Source organism: Drosophila kikkawai, chromosome 3L, assembly GCF_030179895.1.
Source record: "Drosophila kikkawai strain 14028-0561.14 chromosome 3L, DkikHiC1v2, whole genome shotgun sequence".
NCBI classification, from domain to species: Eukaryota; Metazoa; Arthropoda; class Insecta; order Diptera; family Drosophilidae; genus Drosophila; species Drosophila kikkawai.
The window spans coordinates 8,648,480-8,670,535 of record NC_091730.1 but is presented as its reverse complement, the minus strand read 5'-3'; the positions used below and the strand labels follow the sequence as shown (position 1 = coordinate 8,670,535).

Below are 22,056 nucleotides of genomic sequence, written 5' to 3'. Positions count from 1 at the left end.
CATACATATTTAGCTTAGAATATTCTTTATTTTAAAGGCTTTTTTTCAGTCATAGAGTATTTCCCATTCGTATTATCTTGCTCCCTCTGAAACATTTACCTGAACCTCATTGCTGTGCGCCAGAGTGTGTGTGTATTTTGTTTAACTTTAACTGAAAGTTGGCGTCGTAAGATTTGTATGCGCACCTGATCAAACTTCACGTTCACGTCATTTGCTAGCGTTGCGTTGTGCCGGTCAAGCGGAGTCAAGTTTGTGGGAATTATTTTTTGCGATCGTTTTTTAAGGTTTCTTTTCTCTGCTTTTATTTTTGGTCAGAGTCAAAAGTCCGACTGGCATAATTCCCTGGGAGAATACGAGAATTTGGCAATTAAACTCGATAAGCTAGAATTTATAGCCGTTAGCAGGGGTAGTAAATTTTCAAAATTTAGCCAAATTAATGAAGCCCGAAAGCTGCGTGCAGTGCATGCAAAAACAAAAAAGGTGGCCAAGAAATAATATGCAAACGAAAGCTACACACATCGAGTGCATTGCAGGTGTTTGAACTCGATCGTCGTCGCCAAAAATTGATGCCAAAAAAAAAATATATATATTTAAAAAAAAAGAGTTGGAATAATTGGGCGACAGACGCTGACGCCGCAGTCGATTTCTGAAGCGGCGAACATTAAACGCCAAGTAACTCGACTCGACTTTGACTTCGACTTCGACTTCGACTTGGAATCGAATTGGATCGACGCGTGCAAACGCGAAATGCAAAACAAACAGTTTTCGATATTGAAATTGTCTCGATAATTAAATGCGTTTGGAGCGGTAAAAGTATGTCACCAATACCAAGTCCGGTGGGGCAGGTAGAAAGGCAGGAGGGGCTTACGATATATAATATTATACATATTATATTATACATATTTATCAGGTGTGTGTGCCCTCATATGACACTGGTCCATATTGCGAAAAGGTGTGAAAATATTTAAGTATGTATTTTGTTGAGGAAAGCACAAATGAACCTTTAACAAGAAAGAAAGCTAACTTTGGCCAGCCAAAGTTTGTATACCCTTGCAGGTAACAATTAAAATATATATAATAACTAAGCCAAAAATGCATTAATTTCGATTCGGAAAGCAGTTTTGTGTTCGTTTTTATTACTTTAAAAAAACTGCATACCAAATTTAAAATTTTAAGAAATCAAAATTTTTGGCAATTTTTGCTAATTTTAATGATGCAACCCCTTATCAAATTTCGCAAAAATGGCCAAAAAATCAATTTCTTCCGGACATGTCTAGAAAGATTTGCATGTTAATGCTGATCAAGAATATATATGGTTTATGGGGTCGGAAATGATTCCTTGACTTGGAAAAATATTATTTTGTATTGTAAAATCGGATTTTTTATATTAAAAAACTTATTGATTTTTTCTAAAATTAAAAATATCATAACTCGGCCAAAAGAACATTAATTTTAAATCGGAAAACTGTTCTGTGTAAGATTTTCTACAGTTAATAAATCTGCATACTTCATTTAAAAATTTTGAAAATTCAATTTTTTATCAAAATCAAAAATTTTAATGATGTAACCCCTTATAAAATGTTGCAAAAATTGCCAAAAAATCGATTTCTTCCTGATATATCTAGAATATATTCACTGCGTTGCAAACTTCTGACTGAAATTAAAATACCCTGCAAGGGTATAAAAACAAAGGAAAAGGGTTTTCGGGAAACCGAAGCTTATATACTCTCGGTATATGTAGATCTGTAAAATCCTTCATAACTTCGGAAAGCGTATCTGTACATGAATATATAATATATATAATATATTAATATATTAACTATAAACATCATCATCTAAGCTTAAATAACAATACAAAATAAATAAGTTTCTATTGAATAAAAGGTTTAGGTAAATTATTGTCAAGTAATACCTTTTCATATGATATTTTTTTAACAAGTTAAGAATTATTTAAGTACATAATCTCTCTAGTACAATTTACTTTCTCTATTTTAGTTTTTAAGGCATTTGCTGACCAGTGTCTCTGCATACTCGCTCGATATTCGCTTGGCAGGGGGCCTTCCTTCCCCACAGCTGGGGCACCCGATCCAGGTTCGATTCTAGGGCGTTGACATTTCGAGGGCGCAGCAATTGTCCAATGTTTGTCCAATTCGTCACCCAGCCGCGGACCAGATCATGTCGCTATATAGCCCCACAAAGGCCTCAACCAAAGGCAAAGCCCCCTCTCTCTCTCTCTTATTCCGTGCAATTTGAATTTGAGTTTCGTCAACTTAATCAGAGACGGCGGCGGCAGTTGGCGCATGTGCACTAGACTTCTGCATGAATGCATCCAAAACGACAAATGAATCATTTATTCTAAAAACGGGAACACACTTTTTACTGCACAGTATACTTGGGTGTGAGTGAGTAGGGTAGTATTGTCTGTTTTGACAGACAGTGTTCTCACTCATTCCATAGTTGTACAGCTATTTATGAGTACAGCAAAAATGGTGTGCAGTAGTCAAGGCACTGTACAGTGTTTTGGTGTGCAGTTGACTTATTGTACAGTGAGTAAACTTCATGACTGGTACATGCACACATATAGAGTTCTCGTGTGTACTATGTATTTCATATAAAGAATTTTATTTTATTAAAGTATTTACATTTAAATTATTAATATTAGAATGGAGAAACATTATTTTATGTACCATTTTTATGCACTTATTAAAGAATACTGAACTCATCTACACAGTTGTACACAAGCAACTAACAAGCTGTACAACTAACAAGCTGTACAGCAAATATAGTACTCACTACCGAAGGGTACAACCATATACTGCACTCACGCAAAGTGGGCACACTAAAAATGTTGTGCTATCTACTTCTGGCCTATAGAGTATACTGTACAGAAAGGATTGGGTGCAGTATTTTTAAGAACTCTACACTACTGTACAGATCTGTTATGCTACAAATGAGTACACTCATGCAGAAGTCTAATGTGCACAAGGCCCAACAACGAGCTGGTGACAAATCTGAGCTCTCGGGGAGTTCAAAAAGCACTTGGAAAAATTAGAGGAAATTTGGGAATATGTATTTAAAATAGATTAATTTATTAAGAATTTTTTAAAGCATTTATAAAGCCATAAGATGGTTTTGTAATTCAAGGATAGTTTTTAAAAAAGAACATATAATTCCAAAAAATTCACTTTAATCAGTTTTTTTGTGGAAATAATTATCTAAAATTTTAGTTAAAGAAACAAGGCTTCCAAAATTCTTTAAATTATAAATAAAGCAAATAAAAACTTCTCCCTATATATTTTTTCCCAGTGCCAAGACCTGGCGCTGTGGCCGTGCCCATTGTCTTGAAGCGAATGCATCTGCATGTGGGCGTCGCTGGCTCCAAGCTGGGCTCCAAGCTTGGAGCTCCAAGCTGGAGCCGGGATCCAACTTCGACGATCGGGTACGGGTCAGAATGGAATGGCCAGAAGGGTGTGACAACGTTTGTGGTGACTGCCTGTCGCCTGCTGGCTTCGAACTCTTTTCTATTTTATTTCGGCTCTCTGCTGCTGCCGCCGTGTTGTTTTCGTGTGTGTCGCATGTGGGCTTAATTTATTTTGACTTTTGGCCATTTAACTTGAGATTTATCTGGCCTAAACTATGCGCAAACATTTTCCCGGTGCCCCGGTGCTCGCTGACGCGTGGATTAAATGTGCCAAATGACTGAGCCGCACCGGCAGATTTCTGTTAGCGGATTACTCAATGGGTGTGGTCCAAAGCGTCCATTTTGCGGGGGTTTTTTTGAGTCCGTTCCGGATCTGCAGATCTCCCAGTCTGCCTGCAGCCTGCAGATGTCCAATTGAGTTGTCAGAGGCTAATTTGCTGCTCCCCTGAAATCAACCGAATGAGTAATCATCATCGCTTTGGGTGTGTGAGAGTCTGGAAGGCAAAGAATGATGAAAGGAACTGGATTTGTTTCGTCAAGGAGGGAGTATTACCTGCTGATATATTTTGACCTTTTATTTGCTTTTTCTGGCTTAAAGAAAACAATAATTAGGGATTGGAGTAGTCATTATTTCATCTTCTTTCTGGCAGTTTCCCATATGATTTCATCTGATGAAGGAAAGTTGTAACAAATGTAGTTCAAAACTGATTCCTTAATCGGATTATAGACTTCCGCTTCCGATGGAAGGCTTTAGGGAATAGATTTTCCATAAATATTACAGGAAGGAAGGAAATATTCAAGTAAATACAAAGGAACAAGTGTATTAAATGAAATTAGAGTTCTTATCATTAATAAACCCAAAATAAATAGCTGTCTTCTTTAAAGGTTTTAAATTGTTTAAAGATTTTTAAGCAGGAAGAAATAAATAGCTTATAAAATATTAAAGGAAATGCTGCCAATTTAAGAAAATTTGAATAAGCCTCATAAAAACTAGGCTTGTTCCTTCGGAAAAACTTCTTTAAAATTGTTATATTTATTATAAGCTGTCTCCAGCTGTCTGAGCATATAAAAATATATTAAATATTTTATTTAAAGTGCTATCCCATTTCCTAATTTCCTTTCAAATACCCTGACTATTTCAATTGCTTTCTCCCTCCTAAATCCACTAAAAGATCGATTCTCCAACAATTAAAGAAGCTTTCTACTCAAGTCGGGGCAATTGAGGAGATCATTCACATCTCAGATCGTCTGCATCTCTTCTCCAGAGTTCAATCTTCCCCCACTTGAGCTGCATTTCACTGCTCGTCACATCTGCAAATCCCAGCGAGTTCTGTCTCTCAAGAGCGTTCTTCAAACTCCGCTGACAGTTTCGACATATGTACATATAGCGCATGGCCCCTGGATGTACCATATAGTATGCTATGTCTCAATCAGCGGTAAAGGGATTTATACCAACATTTTTCCCACATTAATTATGAAACAATTAAAAGATGCGGGGAATTCCACTTGAATGGCTGTCAATGGGGCAAGACAATGGCCCGTCGTTCTCGAGCCTCTCTTTCAAGAGGGTTATATTATTTATAACCGTATACACCACCCGCACATATTGTATGCGATGTGTGAGCTGATGACCTCCAGCGTGGTGGACAGAATCTCAGTAATAACAAAGTGTTTTCCTCGGGGCCACTAATTCCGTGGAAATTACCCCGCTGCAGCTGTGTGCTGTGAGTGTTTGTTACGCATTTCCTCTCAGGTGTGCGCGGCAGGCAAACAAAAGCGCTGAAAAGTAGGTGCAGCTGAGTGCGGGATATATGGTACGGCATCTGAATCTGAATCTGAATCGGAATCGGAGCTACTTGGAGTCAGAGTTACGGAGCTGTTGAGCTGCAGAGCTACAGAGCTACGGTCTCGGGATTAATGAGCGGCGAGCAACAGTTGCATACAGCCAAAGTGAGTGGGAAAATGGAAAGGCTGCCGCCAAACGGCAACAAATAAGTTCGAACACAGGGAGAAAAAATAGGGAAATATGGTGAATTACCTAGAAATAATAAAATTATACATTATAATAGAATTTCTTAAATATATGTAAGTCTTTTTGGGGGATTGACAGTCTATAATAAAACTGAAATCGAATAAAGATACTTTTGAAAAGGTTTGTAGATACATTCTGATACTATTTTAGTTATATAATTACTTAACAACTTTTAACTTATCTAAAATAAATTTAATAAATATTTTTCTTACCTCCAAAAATCCTAGAAATATTTTCCTTTGTGCAATCACTTTTCAAGCCGCTGAGTTTTGTGACTCTGTCTCCATCTGGGATTGGGATTGAGACTGAGTCTGAGACCTGGCGGTTTGGCTAATGATGCCGCCGCTACGTGACGTTCGTTGCCAAGTGGCTGCCAAAGAATGGTTCACCTCTCTCGCCTTTTTTTTCGGTTTATTTCTTCTGCTTTGTGGCCTCATGGTTTTATGAATTGTCTGGCATTCTTTCGGCTCAAAGGCAGGCTGAGGTAGACAGAGGTCTTGGGCTGCGGCTACGGGTTTCTTTATCAGCAGACGCACCTCATTTTCCGGCTTTCGTAAAATAAAAAAAAAACAACGTTGAACAAAATGAAAAATTCACAACAAAAAAACAGAGGGAAAAAAATTGAAAGAGCGATAAGTACGAGTAGCTGCCGCCGCTGTCATCTGGGCACGGCTGCCGGTTGACGATCTGCATGGCTACCGTTCCACTGCCTACGCAGCGGCACCAGACCGATCATTACTACACTTGGAAAATCTCAGAAAATTAATTGAGAAATATATAAATTTTAGGTAATTATTTTTACAAGAAATAAGAGATCTTAAGCTATCTTTAATCATATCTTTCAGAGTAATTTATATACTTTAATTGAGTTTCAATTTCAAAAGTTTAATTTTCTTAATTAATTACAGATATTTCTTTCAAATTATTTTCCATAATTCTTATATTAAATCAAAGCTTCTGTTTTATCTAAATTTTTCCCCAAGTGCACTATTTCCGTATATTATTCATCTTCAAAATCATCAGCAGCAGCATCCCAACGATCGATCTCTGCGGTTTTTCGGCATTCTTTTTAATTGAGGCAAGCGACTTTCCTCTATAAATCAAAGGTTTGCGATGATTTGTTTGCAATTTAAATGCAAATAACGACCACCCAGCAGCGGCATATCCAAAATTATAACTTAATTTTGGGCAGAAGTCTGCTGAACCGAGAGCAACCTACCCACCAATGAGATGAAAATGCCTTCAGGCCACCTTCGCGGATGAATTGCGGCCCCAAAATAAAAAAAAAACCGAAAGGTGGATGCAAAGGAGAGCCGTGGAACCATGGAGTTGCAAGTTGGCTAACCGCAAGACAAAGCCACACAAAGCGTTTCAATGCGACCAAGGGGCATGATTTGTCTTCAAAATACTCAAAGGCTAGCCCCCCTTGATACCTTTTTGCCTTTGCCAAAATAAGCCCCAAAATCTGGAGCTCAAGAAATGAGATCGAATATAGAATTCACCTGGATGTGTAAAAATATTTTAAAAATTTTAAATAAAGTAAAAATGTATACTATTCCCTCTTTAAAAAAGCACAACTAAAAACATTCTTTACCAAAAACAAAAACCATTTCAGCTTCCTCTGATATTATTCTATAAATACCACAAAAAAATCTATATTCTCAAGAAATAAATCTTTTCCTGATATAATTCTCCTAAAAACCCCTAATCACTCACATTTTCTTAAACGCTTTTATGGGGAATACACAGGGCATCCTTTGAGAGAGCGTTAAAGCTTATCACAAAAAACCGATTCCAAGAAACGCATTGCTTTGTTCGATACTCTTTTTTCGCAGTTCCCAGTCCCTAAAAAAAGGCCCCAAGCCCAAAACCAATCCCCAAAATATTAATAAAAGTCGTCATCGTCAAAACCAAAAAAACCAACACTCTGGGCAAACCAAAACCAACAAAAAAGATGAAAAGTACAACAAATAAGAGAGAAGTTATGCCACGCCGGTGTTCAACAAATTTCAATCTCGGCTCAAAGGCAGAGGCAGGCAGGCAGGGCCTCTCAAGGGGAACCGAAAATAAAAACAACCAGAGAAGAAGGTTCGCTTTGGGCCTGCACACGTGCAGCATTGAAATGCGCCGCGCGTTGGACCCAAAGGATCTTTGCCAAAAAAAATACAAAAAATATATATATCCAGGTATATATATCCAGAGGAAGGAGAGCAAGAAACCCGGCAGAAAGCAAATGAATTGAAAGAATTCCTTGCGGGGCAAACTGCGACTCATATTCAGTCTCAAGACTGAAGACTCAGGGCTCAGATCAGCTGCAGAAACCAGAGTGCACTTGGAAGAAATTGGGGGTTTTTAAGGGAATCTTTTAATATTAACCATGATTTTAAGGCCTTAAATATTTTGGTAAATATTTCATAATATATATTTAAATTTAAGTACAATTTTAAAGCCATAAAAATATGAAAAACAAACCTAAGAGTTAACCCAATTATTTCAAGACAGCTTCTATATTTAGTTACCTTTCCTCTTGTTAAAAAATATTTATAAATTATTATCTTCTCTTAATTTTTTACAGGTGTAAAACTGAATTTGCAGACAGCATCCAGAGCCCAAAAACCTTCGACGAATCGCCGCAGATCAAATGCTAAGATAGCCCTGGACGGATGACCAACCATTCTCGGATTCGTTTTTGGCCAAAATGCGCCAGAAGAAATTCTTTGGCTTCGCTCTGACTCTGCCTCTGCCCTTTTGATTTTTTTTTGTGTTTTGCAGGTCTCTTCTGAGGATTCTCTTTTCTGTGTGAATAGTTTTTTGGGTTTTTTTCTTCACTTTGTAGCTGGCCTTTTGTTTTTGCAGACTTTGAGAGAGGTGGCCTTATATTACGATTTGAATTTCAGATTGAGTTTTAATAGCCGCTGCCCAGGCCCAGCCACACCTGCATTTATAGAACCTTTTCCCTTATTTTCGAAATGTGTGTATTGTGTGTGTTACTTTTGGCAGTTTTTGTTGTTGCAGCCGCCGCAGGAAAAGATTTTAGATTTTGCCAGCATATCTTTTGGGTGTGAAGTTTGGGCAAAGAAATTCAATTTCACGCTTCTTTATTAATTGGCCAAGCTCTCTGGGCCAGGCTTTTCCCCCCCTCTTTACATTTTCGGCTTTTGCGTTAATGAGATTTTTGCTTTGCGATTATGAGCCAAGATTTGAATTGGGCTTCGGAGCTTCGAAAGGTGTTCGTTCGGCTCGGATTTCTTTTTGAGATGTGCCGCCGCCTCTGGGATGGCGATGAAGCGTTAATTAGACAAGGGAGAGATGGCTGATAGACAGGCAGTGGCAGCAGGAAATTGAAGGAAATTGCTGGAAAGTCAAAGACAGGGAAAAAAAGGTATACAAAAAAGGTAAGTTTTTCTCTCTTTTTATAAGAAAATTGCGTCAATAGAGTTTCTCTTTAAAGAAAAAGATAGTTTTAGTTTTAAAGAAATAACAGGAGGAAAGCCATTAATTGCTGAATAATTTTATAATCATTTCATTTTAAAATAAAGCCCCTTTTTAAGAAAGAATCAGGGGAAATTATGTAGATTTTTAATTTTTGTTTAATAATAATTTAAGGTAATGAGTATTTTAATTTCCAAAACAGAAACCTCTTTTCTACTCACTTCTTATATAGTAATTAAAATTTCACTCAACTATAAAATTCAAATAAAAATTTCCACTACCAATCAAAAGTTGAAAAACGTTCAAATAAAATGTCTAAAAATCAATAAGCGAATGCAAATATTTATGCAGAAACTGACGCAGGCGTTGCGGTGTTGACAACAAAGTTGCCAAAATGCAAAAAGATGCCACCGCCAAGTTGGCGTTGGCTGAAAGCCGATGCTGAGGCACTAAACCCAAACCCAGCCCCCACCTCGATGGCGTTGGCGGCATCTCCAAGCACACACACACACACACACACACACACACACACATATTTTGGCAGCTACTGCGGCAAACGCGTGAAAAATAATATTTATGGCAAACAAATTTCCATCTATCGACAGCAAACGGCGCCGCAACGCCAACGTGAATGCAGTTTTTCCAAGGAGTGCTTATCTTGTGTGTTTGTGTTTTGTGTGTGTATTTGAGTGTGTAACTGCAACTGCCATATAAAATAATTAGGCAGTCAGGGGTTAATGGCGGAGGTAGGGGGGAGCTGGGGCTACTTCACTGAATGTCAACGTAAATTTTAAAGTCTTTGCCGACTAAGTGCGTCCATCAATGGCTCCATAAGTTTTGGCTTGGCGGCAACCTAAATCAAGTCTCAGACTCAGTGCGATGCACTTGGAAAAATTCAAGGAAAAGGTAGCAGAAAATATAAGAAAATATGGTTTTATATGTATATGAAACAGTGTATATATTGCTATATTTTTTATAAGATTTATAAGATATTAAAGGGTTAATAAAAAAAATAATAGGAGAATTTTTTACTAAATTAGCAATTTTTCAATGAAACTTTGGGGGAAATAAAAGCTTATAGATTGTAAATAATTTAGTAAGCAATTTAAAGGATGCGTTAAAGAATTTTTAGAATTTTTAACATAACTTAAGTATAGAAATTTAAAAGAATTTATTTATGCAAGCGAGAGTAAAACTTCTCCTTTCGATAAATTATTATAAACTTCTTTTTTCCAGGGGTAATATTCTTATATAAAAGTTAAGATTTTAAAACAGTAAATTATTTTATGAAAATATATATATTATCCTCCTGAATCCCTATATTCTTCTTCATAAAAAACATAAAAATTTTGATAATATTATTTAAGAGTATATTAACCCTAACATCTTGAACAATAATATCCTTCTGTAAATTAAGACTTCAAATTCACTAAACTTTAAAAAGAGATTCTTGAAAAACTAGTATTAATTGTACAAATTATTAAAATCTAAAGTACTAATTAAATTTCAAATTTAATTTAAATTTCCTTAACCCAAGAACACCCTCCATTAACCCCTAAGAACCCACATTTCTTGTAGTGCATCCTCGCCAAAGCATAATCGTAAATTATATGCGAGGTCTGTTCCTTCGTCGCCATTTTTGGGCATCTTTGGACCGCAGCTCCGATCCGCTGACATGGAATGACAAATGGCAAATGTGCGACGGAAGTTGGCCCAGAGTTTTCAAGTCGAATTTCAAAGTCCCGGCTCGAACTTAAGCTTTGTTGACTCTTTGGAGCTTCGGCGGCAACCTTTGGTGTTTCGTGCCAATAGAGGAAGAGGCCCGGACTTGTGGCATTTTGACAAGCTGGCTGAGTTTCATTGATTGCAAATTTAATTCGACAGATAAGGATCGCATCGGGGCTCTTTCAGAATATATATATAGTAGGTATATCTTGATGGCCACGCCCCTGACTGGCAATTAACCTGTGGATCGATATATATTTTGTTGGTTGTATCTTAAACAGAATTTGTATTTGCTGATCTCGCGCTGAGATTAGAGAGATAAATAAAACCAGCCCGCGGAGCCAGAGCAAAATTTATTGAATTTAATAACGCGCCAAAGTTTATCGCAAAAAGTTTTTGTCAATTTAACAAATTGCAGCTACAAAACACCAAAAGAAATCCGACCAAAAAAAAGGCCAGAAACACCCGGCCAAGCCCCCTGTTGGAAAAGCCTCGTCGAAAAGCCAGTTGGCCAGGCCGACAATGGAAATGGAATTGAATTCCTAGACGGCTAATAATGTCTTTGTGCACAATTGACGGCCAAGTGGACAGGCGTGCAAATGAATGCGACTGCGGCGGACCGCGGTCTCCGAGAGAATTATGTTACGATCTCTGCAGCAGGATCGGAACGGGAGGCTAAGCTCTGGTCACCGGGGAGGCGATATCGCCAAGATCAATGAATCAATTAGCAAAACGAAATGGAAATGAATGAAATAACCAACGGCAGCGGCAGGAGTTGAGCTTGGCCAGTGTTTATTTTTTATATATTTATCTCATTTTATTATTTTTATTTTTAAAGTTTTTGTTGCTGGCCAAAACACAGGCAAGGCGTGGGATGGCATTTATCAATGTCGGCTTTGGGAGTCTTGTTATGAGCTTTTAAAAGGGTATTACCAACACTTTAAATATTAAAATAATATTTATATTTAAATATTTAACTTATTTGATAAGAAGTAAAGCTGAAACAAATGGGTTTGGAAATTATAAATATTTTAAAACAGCTCTAGATGTAAAGTTCTTACAGTTTGTCTAATGAGTTGTAAAATATAATTAAATGTAATTGATAATGGATAAGTTTTTATAATTAATTTAACAAACAAATATGTGTAATTTTTAAATACCAATCAATATTAAAGGGTATTTCTCAATTCGTATTAAAAACCAATAACATTTTCTAGTAGCTTGCAGCTGCTGGCCTGGTGGTCTCTAGTATGGCTGCAGTTCGTGTTCCCTCCATCGCCTTTATATCAATCTCAGCAACTCGGGTGGCGCATTAGTCAGAGCCTCGAGGCAAAATAACAACAATTCAATTGGCGATAAGGAATTGTGTGCATAATTCTATTTAATTTACAGCTTGACACTCGCCGCCGTTCGTCATCGATGGCGGGGCCTGTGACCCGATGGCTTCTGCGGCAGCGCCAGTCTTTCGATCAAATGTCAGCAGATATTGCAACTGCAACTGCTGTTGCAGCCGCACCTCGACGGCAACTTTTGGCCATTGTCATCGCCATTGTTGGCCAAAAAGCTGCCGCAAACTGAGGCTGAGTCTTGGCAGTCAGAGCCTGTCATTAGGCCAACATGTGGCGGCCACTGAACTGCAGTCACACCAGCAACACCACCACCACCCCAAGAGTCACAATGGATGGTGACGCAGCTGAAATCAATGCCGGGCCTGGTCGGGCTCTAGCTCCAACGCCGAACTCCTACTTGAAACTCCACTCCCGTTGGCCAGCTGCTATTACCATTGCTGCTTTCTGGCCAACTTCCGCCAGCTGATGGCAAGCGGTGGTTCCCAGTTAAGCTTCCGACTCGACTGCACCTGACCCGATCCCCTCCAGCTCTGGTACATCACAAAGCCGGCTATCATATTAGGTGTATAAAAACAAGCAAAGTCTTTGGATATCCTGGCTAAAGTAATCATAATTTTAATGTAAAGTTTGTTAAGCAAAAGAGGAAACTATAAACTAATTGTGATCATAATAGATATGATTTACTTCCTCAGTTTCAAAGACATTTTCCTTCATAAAAACTGTATTATTAATTCCTGAATAGACCTCCTTAATGACATAAATATCGTTAATTATTTAATTTAAAAAAAAACTCTAAATGAATGCCCTTGTCTGTGCTTTTACATATGTAAGTTAAGTTTCCTCGCCGTCTTCAATTGCAACTTCGACTTGGTTTCGATTTCCTAATTCGCATTGGGAACTCTCACCCAGTTTTTCCCCCCCACCATCCCCCCCAAAAAGACACATGGCTGCTTCAATTACACAAAAGTCAAGCCTTAACCCCTTTTCCCCCCCAGTGGCTTAACCCCCCTGCTCTACCTGTGTGTGCCACGAAAGTTGCTGAGCCGTGTCCGCGTTGCTTTTATTTCACTGCGGCGTTGGTGTCTGTAGGTGTTTCTCTGACTTTGTTTTAGTTTTTGTTAGCGAAACAGGTGCGTTTTGCGTTTGGCGTTTTGCAGGTGTTTCCCAAAAGCCACCACCACTAGCACTGAGCACCTGAGCATATACCTCGCCTGCTTAGTAGTTACGCTTTACCGCTAGTTACACAAATTGCCATCAAGTATTAACCCTCTCCCCCTTCCGTTTTTTATGGAAACCGCACCCCTGCCCTCCCCCCTGGAGCTTAACCAGCGGCGCCAGTTGCTCATGCGCATTGTATTTCGTGTGAAAATCACAATTAAATGCGATTTTTATGCGCACCTCGCCAAAGTCGTCGTCGACGGCAGCGTCGCTGCTTGATTGTGGTTTAGCTTTCATTTCGGTGACTTTTTACTCAGCCAGCGGAGTTAAGCCAAGACAGCTTAACCCTATAAAACCAGGGATTTGTTTAAAGGAAAATTAAATTAATGTGTAATAACTATTAATTGATTGTGTTAGAGGCAGTTAAAGTTAAGTGGACATTTACCTTTTTCTTTGTATTTTAAATAAGCTTAAAGAAAATTATATACCTTTGATTAAGTTTATTTTGATTTATATTTATTAAATTTATTTACTGGACATATATAATTTGATAACCAGTAAGGCATTTCTTCGTAATTTAAAAAATTATTAAATTAAAACTTTTTAATATATTTTTAACTTCTTTTATATTAGTTCAAGTCATAAATATGGTAATTAAATCCATAAAAATTATCTGAAAAATAAAAAAATATATTTTCCTTCAAGTTCTTTACTATTTGTAGGGATATTTACCTAAACTCTTTACCTTTTGAAGCCTCTCAATCACTGACAAAGCTCACAAATTGGTCAATATTGACGGAACGTGCTTGGAAATTCAAAAACAATGTTAGTGTAAGCAACACAAATCATTAAGAAAAAACAAAAAACAAAACTTAAGTACTTTTACTAATGAACTAACCCTGACCTGAAAGAAAATAATGTTTAAACATAAAAAACAAAATTATAAACCTAAAACAAGAAACCCAGATAATTGTAAGATACGATATACATATGTATAAGAGTTCCCCTTATATCATTATTATTTTTCCCAGCTCCTAAATACACTCAATATCCAGTAACCATGTTAATCCTTGGCCTAATCCACCCACTAATCCCCTTGGGGAGTTAAAGCCGGGAGAGGAGCGCACTCGATACCGGCTCCGTTTAACACTCGGGCGAACGGCAATCGACGACCGGCGACCGGGAGATCGGGAGCTCCGGCTGGCTCAGCTGTCAGCTGCGTGGTTGGAAATGTCAGCTTGACAATTATTATGTCAAAATTTTCCGGCACGGCCATTGGGAAGGCTGAGCCGAGGCGACGGCATTCGCAATCGCGCAGTTTGCCGCAGCTGTTGACTGCTACACGAGTTTTTATGGTAATTCAAGTTTCACTGATTTCTCGTTGTCGCACCCAAAAAAACAAAAGTAACAACAACAACAAATACCCGTAAAATCATTACATGAGAGAAAACCCCCCAAGACCGAGACTAAGGTGAGCGCGCTAATTGTACCTGGCCAAAGGCTCTACGCGAACCCAAAAAAAAACCTCAAACAATTAGCGCATACCAAGAGAGCTGCTCGGAATCAGAGATCATTGGCCCCCAGAACCCAGAGGGGGCTAAGTTACATATATGAAACGCACTGTCCCCCGACAATGCATGTGAACACTAGGGGGGTTTTTTATTTTTTGTTTTTGTTTTTCCCCCTCATTTGCTGGTGATTTTATTTCTTTTTTTTAGCTGCAGTTTATACCCTAACGAGAAAATAGTAATTCAGTTTGATGCTAAATGGAATGGGGAGTTTTTTTGTGATTAAATAATTGCTTAATTAATGGTGGAGTCTGGGTCATAAGAGTTACTCTGACTGTGGTTTAATAATTAAAAAATTTTTAAGCATTTTTGAGATATGAAAATTATAGAAATATGATTAGTTTGCAGGTGAGGATATATTGGGAGTTTCTAAGAACAGTTTCATGAGTTTTTAACAAGTTAAAGGTATTTAAGCTTAAGTAATACAAATTTTAATATTTTTCTGTATGATTTTTAAGTATTTCGAAGCTGTTTCCATAATTTTTATTTAAGAAACTGTTATAGTTTATACTTAAGATTTTTTCCAAGCATAACCCAGATGTAACTTTAAGTACACTAATCCCTTTAAATGATTTTTCCCTTTTTAATTTAATCTTTAAAATATTTAAAATAATTTCGTAAGCCTTACACTTTCCTTTAAACTATATAGGGCATTTCAGATTTGTGGGGAAAAGCTTTCTGTGACTATGTAAAATGTATATATATTTTCCTGTGTGTGTTTTTTTTCGCTGGGGTCTCCGATCCGAATTGACATTTGAATGGGGCGGCCTGGCACCGGGTTGCTCCGAGATCCGAGCCGAGAGACTATAGTCGCAATTGCCAATTGGTCATTGCATTGTAGTTGCAATCATTAACGCTAATAGGCAGCCTGCTCAGATAGCTGGAAAGCGTGGAAAACTACAGGCGAGGAGGAGAGGCGAAGCGGTGTGGGAGGAGTTGGAACGGGAAGCAGCTGCGGGCAAAACCAAAACTAAATCCACACCCAAGAAGCGGTCAACTGTCGTCCGAGAAAAACAAAAAAAAAAAGAAATAAAAGGAAAAATAGCTGGAAATTTTTCTCAACGGAAAAGTCTATGTACTGTTTGTAATTCGCACACGTGCAGTAGTTAAGAGAGCGGCCCTTTGGGCGATTTTACCTGAACTGTTTTGTTTGTTTGGCTGGGAAAACCCCTAATGACAAAAGGCTGCTGGCTGCGGCGGCGGCGGCTGCGCGTGAGAAAACTCGCTCGCCCATGGAAAACGAGCATTTTCATCCACCGCATTGTTCTGGTAATTCGTTGCACTTGTTTGCATGGGAAATATGGTTTCCCAAAGCCGAGTTTTCTCTCCTTCATTTGCTACTCGTCTTCAGGTAGTTGCTAGGAGTTTCTGGAACGTTTTCTAATCGCTTTGGTTTGGTTTTAAGTAATTTAATTAAAGGTAACACAGGTATGTTATGTTTTGCTTTAGTTGTACTTGTGCTTGTTACTCTTGAGTTTTCCGAGAGTTTCCTTCCCCCTTTGACTCCCTTTTACCATCTCCCAGTAAAAATCGAGTTGTATTTGATTTTTTAATATTTTTTAATTTTTGCAATTTATTAAGAGCTAATTTTTTGTTTTGTATGTTGTTTTTTTCTTCCATTTTTTTTTAGATATATATTTTTTCGCATCATCATCAAATGTTTTCTTTTTCTTTTTTACATCATGATAGAGTTTTCTTCCATCGAAATGAGAACAAAAATTATATAATTTTAATCAGAATTGTTTGCTTTCGATTTCTTTAGCGGATCTTCATCAAATCATAATTTAAAAAATCGCATAATTATGCTCTAAAAAACACTTTGTACAAAGTATGCTACAGATCACAGAACATATATTTATATATATATTTATAGGTTTTTTTTAGTGTATATCTGGTAATTATTATTATGCATTATTCGTTAAAAAAAGAGAGGAAAACGATCCGGAAAAACTACAAAATGAGGTTTGCATTTGTGGTTGTGTTTGTGTGTGTGAAAATTAGTGCCTGGAAATTAACTTTCTCAACTTAAACACTAAAACGTACTCGATATAAATTAATGAATTTGAATGTGTGTGCTGAGTTGGTTGTTCTTGTTTTGTTTGTTTTTTATTTTTTGTTATTTATTGGCTGCTGGCTAATCGATAATAGGAAAAATCTTGATTGTTTAAAATTAATAGGAAAATCGTTGGGAGAGAGAGAAATCATAATACAAAATTCGAATTAAATATATATAATTCCCATTTTGCTTGCTTTTATTTTTTGTATTTTATTTTTGCTTTATTGCTGATCTCTGTGTTTTTGCTTTGCATTAGTAACATATATATTTTTTTTTGCGTTGTTTAAACCAAAACAAAACTAAAATTAGGAAAACAAAATTATATATGCTTCGATTAATTTCAAGCGTTAAAAGGAAAAATTAAATTGTTTAAAGCTTTGCCAAGTTTTCTCCTTCTTTCCGTTCTTTCATTCATTCTTAAGCGCCATCCTAGTTAATGTTTAATATTATTAATTAAATGTTTACTTGCTTACGATGCTCTAATGCTAGGTGTGTGTGTGTTTGTGTGTTATTAAATGTTTAAACTAAACTCTTTCAATGTGTGTTGGTGTGTGTGTGTGTTTGTGTGAAATGCTTGAGCCGAGCTCTCTTTTTCCTTATTTAAATCTCGAATTGAGAAAGAGAGTTGAAGAGAGTTGCTGGGCGCCGGCTTTGTAGTTGTGGTTCTTCTTGAGAGTTTTTTTATATTTTATGCGGAGATCTTCACACGAAGGTTGCGAGTGGAGTTGACTGTACTTTAATTATGCATTTAGTTAATAAGTTTATATAGGTTTCATAGGTTTTCCGCAGCCCCTTACGACTGCCTGCTATCCTTCTCCGCTGCGTTCAGTGGCTAAAATGAGAGAGAAGAGGGAAAATCCAAATTAGTATTTATTGTGCGATTATTATTGGCATACAACAGTAATTTGTTTATTTGCTATATTTATGTGTATATTTATTTCGCCATTCTATGTTATCAATTAATTTGCTGTTTTTTATTTTTGTTTTTGGGACAGTGGCGGAGAGCGGAGAAATGGGGAAGGAGGCTATAAAGAGGCGCCAAGAAAATCAAATGATCTGTCACTGGGATTTTTTTGTACGTATTTTGAATTCTTGAACACTCGAAAAAAATATTGAGTGTATTTAGGAATTAAAAACATATTTAAAACCTTTTTTAAACTATTATCTTCTTAATTTAACTATACATATTTACTGATTTTGTATATAAATAATAAAATAATAGAATTGATGCCTCAAATTGTGATAAAATCTCGTATAATCCAATCTATTGACCTCTCCCTGATTTTTTCTTCAAGTGTTCATTCTGTGCTCTCATCTTCTCCTCTTTCTGCTCTCTCTCTCTCTTACTGCGAGGGGGTGCTGGGTTGGAGCCTTAGGGGAGAGGGCAAGATCCGTGCAGGGGGGAATACAATGTAGAAAGCGACGACCGACTGGCGACTGGCGCACAGCTGCGCGAAAATACAAAAAAAAATGTAAAGAAAAAAAAAGAGGAAAAGAAACAGCAAAAACAACAGAAACAGCCCACAGAGAGAACATTTTGAACACGTGCATTTCTTTTTACAGTTTTCTGAGTGCCCCCATGTTTGCCTCTGTGTGAGTGTGTGTGTGCGTGTTTTCGAAAGAATTCTGAGATTGTTGTTGGTGTTGCTCCCAGCGGTGACACATCAAACACACAAACATACAACAACAAAAATGGGGCGTGTAGGTTGCAGATGTTTTGCAACAAAAACAACGCCAGGGAACACCACTACGCACAGCTGGAGAAAGAGAGCCGAAAACTCTCCAAAGGTTGAAAGAGAACACAATAGATATAAAGAGATCACAAAGGATTTTTAAGGACAGGTTCACAAGCCAAATATTTCGTTAGCTAAATAAATTCTAAAATTTCAATACTTTGTACATAAGAAAAACAATTTTTAAAATTCCAAGTTATGATTTAACTTTTAAGGACTTGCAAATTACCTATACATTCACCAAACTCAAACCCCTGCAATTAATCAAAATTAACAATAAAAGAAGACCGTAAAAAAATATATTAATAACACTTGCCGGCGGGGCCACCCAGTTGAGCATTTGTTGAGAGAAAAAAAAGCATTGAAAAAGCCTTTTTCGACCGACACTCAACCTGTTTTCGTGGCTTTTAAACAGATTTTTTTTCGCCACCATCATTAATAACAACAAAAATCAAAAAAGAAGAAAAGAAGCTGCGCTAATGAAGTAAGCCAAAACCCAAAAACCAAAAAAGGCGAAAATAATAATAATAAAAATACGTAAAAATATCAAGATGTAGAGGAGAGAGACTGATGATTCCCCAATTTCAAATTCCGCTTTTCAAGCTCGAATGTGCGTATGTGTGTGCACGTATGTATGTATATGTATGTGAAATAAATTTAAGTATCTGCAGGTGTTCATTTAAAACACATCACAACAACAACAACAACAACAGAAAAAGGCCGCGAGAGAAGAAAAAATTAACAGCTACGTATAGGCAACACAGAAAACACAAAAGAAAGAAACCAACCGATGGCGACAACAACCGCAAATACATACAAACGGACAGACAAACGGACAGACAGGCGGACGGACGGACAGAGACACCCAATTCACAGACATATAGACTTATAGACGGGGACGTACTGAAAAGTCTGTGAAATGCCTCTATAAAAGCGAAATGTCACAGATTTATTGTCGCAGAAAGTAAAGAAAATTTTTCAGCGGTAACAAATTCGTCCTTTAAATCGTCACACACACTTACTCACACTCACTAAGCATTTTGTCAATTGCCTTATGAATGAGGTCACTTCGGGAACAACAATAAAAGTAAAGCCGAAAAAAACTTTGACACTCAATTGTTGTCTCCTTCAAGACAATTTGCATTGCAAATAAATGCCAAAATAAAAACAACTGCGGTCAAAATAATGGCATACGATAAGGGGGGGAAAAAAACTAAACTATGGTCAGCAGGCAGAAAAAAAAGGGAAGCCCTTTTATAACTCTGAAATATTTTCTTATCTTTATTTTCTCTATAAATTTTACCAAAAACTATGTTCTTTTTAGTTGTGGAAATCTATCTTTAAGTTTGTAGAGAAAAGTAAATGATATTTAAATGACTTTGAAATTGCCATGAAATTTAAGAAAATATTTACAATAAAAGTAAAAACTCCAATAGACCAATTAACTTTTTAAAAAGGTTTTATTTTGTTTAATATCTCTCATTTTTATCTATGATTAAATATTTAAAACGATTTTTAGCTTTTCTCTTTTGTTTTTTCGTCTCTAATATTCTAAATACTTTTAATATTTAACACTTATTTTCTCTCTCATTTATTATATTTTTTAAAACTTTATATTTTTTTCCTAATATTTTCGTTTATATTTTGCTTTGTTAACTCACCGTTGCTAAACTGTTGGACAGTTGCTGCTGTGATTGCTGCTGCTGCTGCTGCAGTTGTTGCTGATGAGCGGGCGCCACGACGAGCGTGTTGGGCGTTTGGCGATCGCTGAGTGGGAGACGGGCGGCGGGACTAGATACTTTGGCCTGCTGTTCGGCGCTTAGACGCTGCGCTAGCACATCCGCATCGGAGGTGGGCATGGGCTCTGCATCCGCATCCGCATCCTCCATGTCGCTGTCCTCGTCGTCATGCAGACCGTTGACCGCCGTCAGAGCGGCCGCCGCATCAAAGTTGCCCATTTCGGGATGTGTCTCCAGTTCCGTCTGCAGATCGCAGATGTAGTCGATGACATGCTGGATGATCTCCAGCTTGGAGAGCTTGCGGTTCTTGGGCATGAACGGCACGAGATCCTTCAGCTTGGACAGATACATCTTCATCTCGGCGTTCTCGCCGTCGCCGCGGTGCGGTGGGTGGCGCGTGATGCGCCCGCTGTTGGCGCTCAAGGCCGGCATGCCGGAGGCACCTGTCGTCGTCTGGCAAACGGCCGTCAACGACTTCATTCTCGAGATGATTGCTTTACGCTCCTTGAGTAGAATCTTGGCGGTTATTACACGGTCGTACCGGTTACTTGCGAGGTTTTTAGTTTTTAGTTAAAGAAATTAAATCTTTTTTATATTTGGTATCTCTGCGAGTTGCTTTTGTTTTAGGTTTTTTGATCACTTTTCACTGTGAGCACTTTTGGGTTTTGAAGAAGTTAGAACACTTTAATCCAGCGTGTTTTTCGATTCTTGCGATATTATATATATTACTGCTTTTCCGCTTTTCTTTTAGTTGCTTTTGAATTTTCAGCGCACGAATGAGTGCTCTTCACGAAGAGCGCCTGCTTTTATAGTCGCCCGAAGAGTGCCCGAGAGGCGGAGTCTCCGAGAGAGCAAGAAAACCCGAAGTGTGCGAGAGAGATATGGTAAGCAAGCCAGGGAGAGAGAGAGAGAGAGCGGCTCAGCTGTGGAGAAATACTATGGAGAGTATCTGAAGCCGGGAGAGATAGAGATAGCATTGAGAGGATTCACCATGCACTTGGAGACTGCAAACCGGAATTTCGGCGGGGAAATGTAAAGATTCGCCAAGGGTCTCGACAGAAGATTCTTTTAAAGATTTATTCGTTTTGTTTCTTCCCCCTGGAGAGGTGATAAGAACACATCGTTTCAATAATCCTAAAGCCTAAAAGGGGAGATTTGGAGATGTCTGAGTGTCCACCAGCAGTTCCTTCGAAAGAGATCCACATTTTGTAGAGAAGCCCGAGGGGTCTTCAAAAAAGGCTCTGAATTTTCTTAATAATCAGACCAATTTAATTTGGAGTTCATGAATATTTCAACTTATGATGAAATGCAAGAAAATATAACTCAATTTAATTTTAATATGACAGGTACAAACATAGTTTAAAAGGGACTATAAGTGTCTACAATAGGATTTTAGAGTAATAACAGTTTAAAAATGTATATTTTTTATAATTGTCCAAATATAAATTAACATGAATGTATTATTTTAAGCGTCTAAAAAATTATTCACATTTTTACAATACATTTTTTTAAAGTAAAATCGAAGTTTAATAAATTAATCTTTTTAACACGATCCAAGATATCATCCACAGGCAATCCATTCCCCGCCATCCACAATATTTAACCCGACTTAAGATATCATCCACAAGCAATCCATTCCCCACCATCCACAATTTTAGAATCCTCAGCCTGCAACTCCCAACTTTGTAGACAGCATAAAATCCAATTTCCTTTTTACCATACTTTCAACAAGATCCACTCCACAGAGTGAAGAGGTGAGCCTCTCGTTCGTAAAAACGATCCAGGTTTTAATAGTTTCCCCTGCCTGAACTCTCCACAGTCCACACACAAAACTCACCTCTGT

General features: G+C 37.6%; 1 protein-coding gene across 1 annotated transcript; it reads right to left on the bottom strand.

Annotated features, from left to right (window-relative positions):
• Window positions 1-16,220: 16,220 nt before the first annotated feature.
• Window positions 16,221-20,981, bottom strand: emc (Basic helix-loop-helix domain-containing extra-macrochaetae). Its single transcript, XM_017164045.3, has 2 exons — window positions 20,136-20,981; window positions 16,221-17,573 (listed from the first exon to the last, which is right to left on the bottom strand). Exons 1-2 carry the CDS (start codon window positions 20,691-20,693, stop codon window positions 17,535-17,537), a joined length of 597 nt encoding a protein of 198 aa, XP_017019534.1. The 5' UTR covers window positions 20,694-20,981; the 3' UTR covers window positions 16,221-17,534.
• Window positions 20,982-22,056: the final 1,075 nt, after the last annotated feature.

Excerpts from the sequence above, each read along its gene's own strand:
- emc (XM_017164045.3), bottom strand. The coding sequence starts at position 20,693 with ATGAAGTCGTTGACGGCCGTTTGCCAGACGACGACAGGTGCCTCCGGC. Across the intron at positions 17,574-20,135 it reads TGTCCAACAGTTTAGCAACG|CCACTGAACGCAGCGGAGAA; the intron begins GTGAGTTAACAA and ends CTCTCATTTTAG.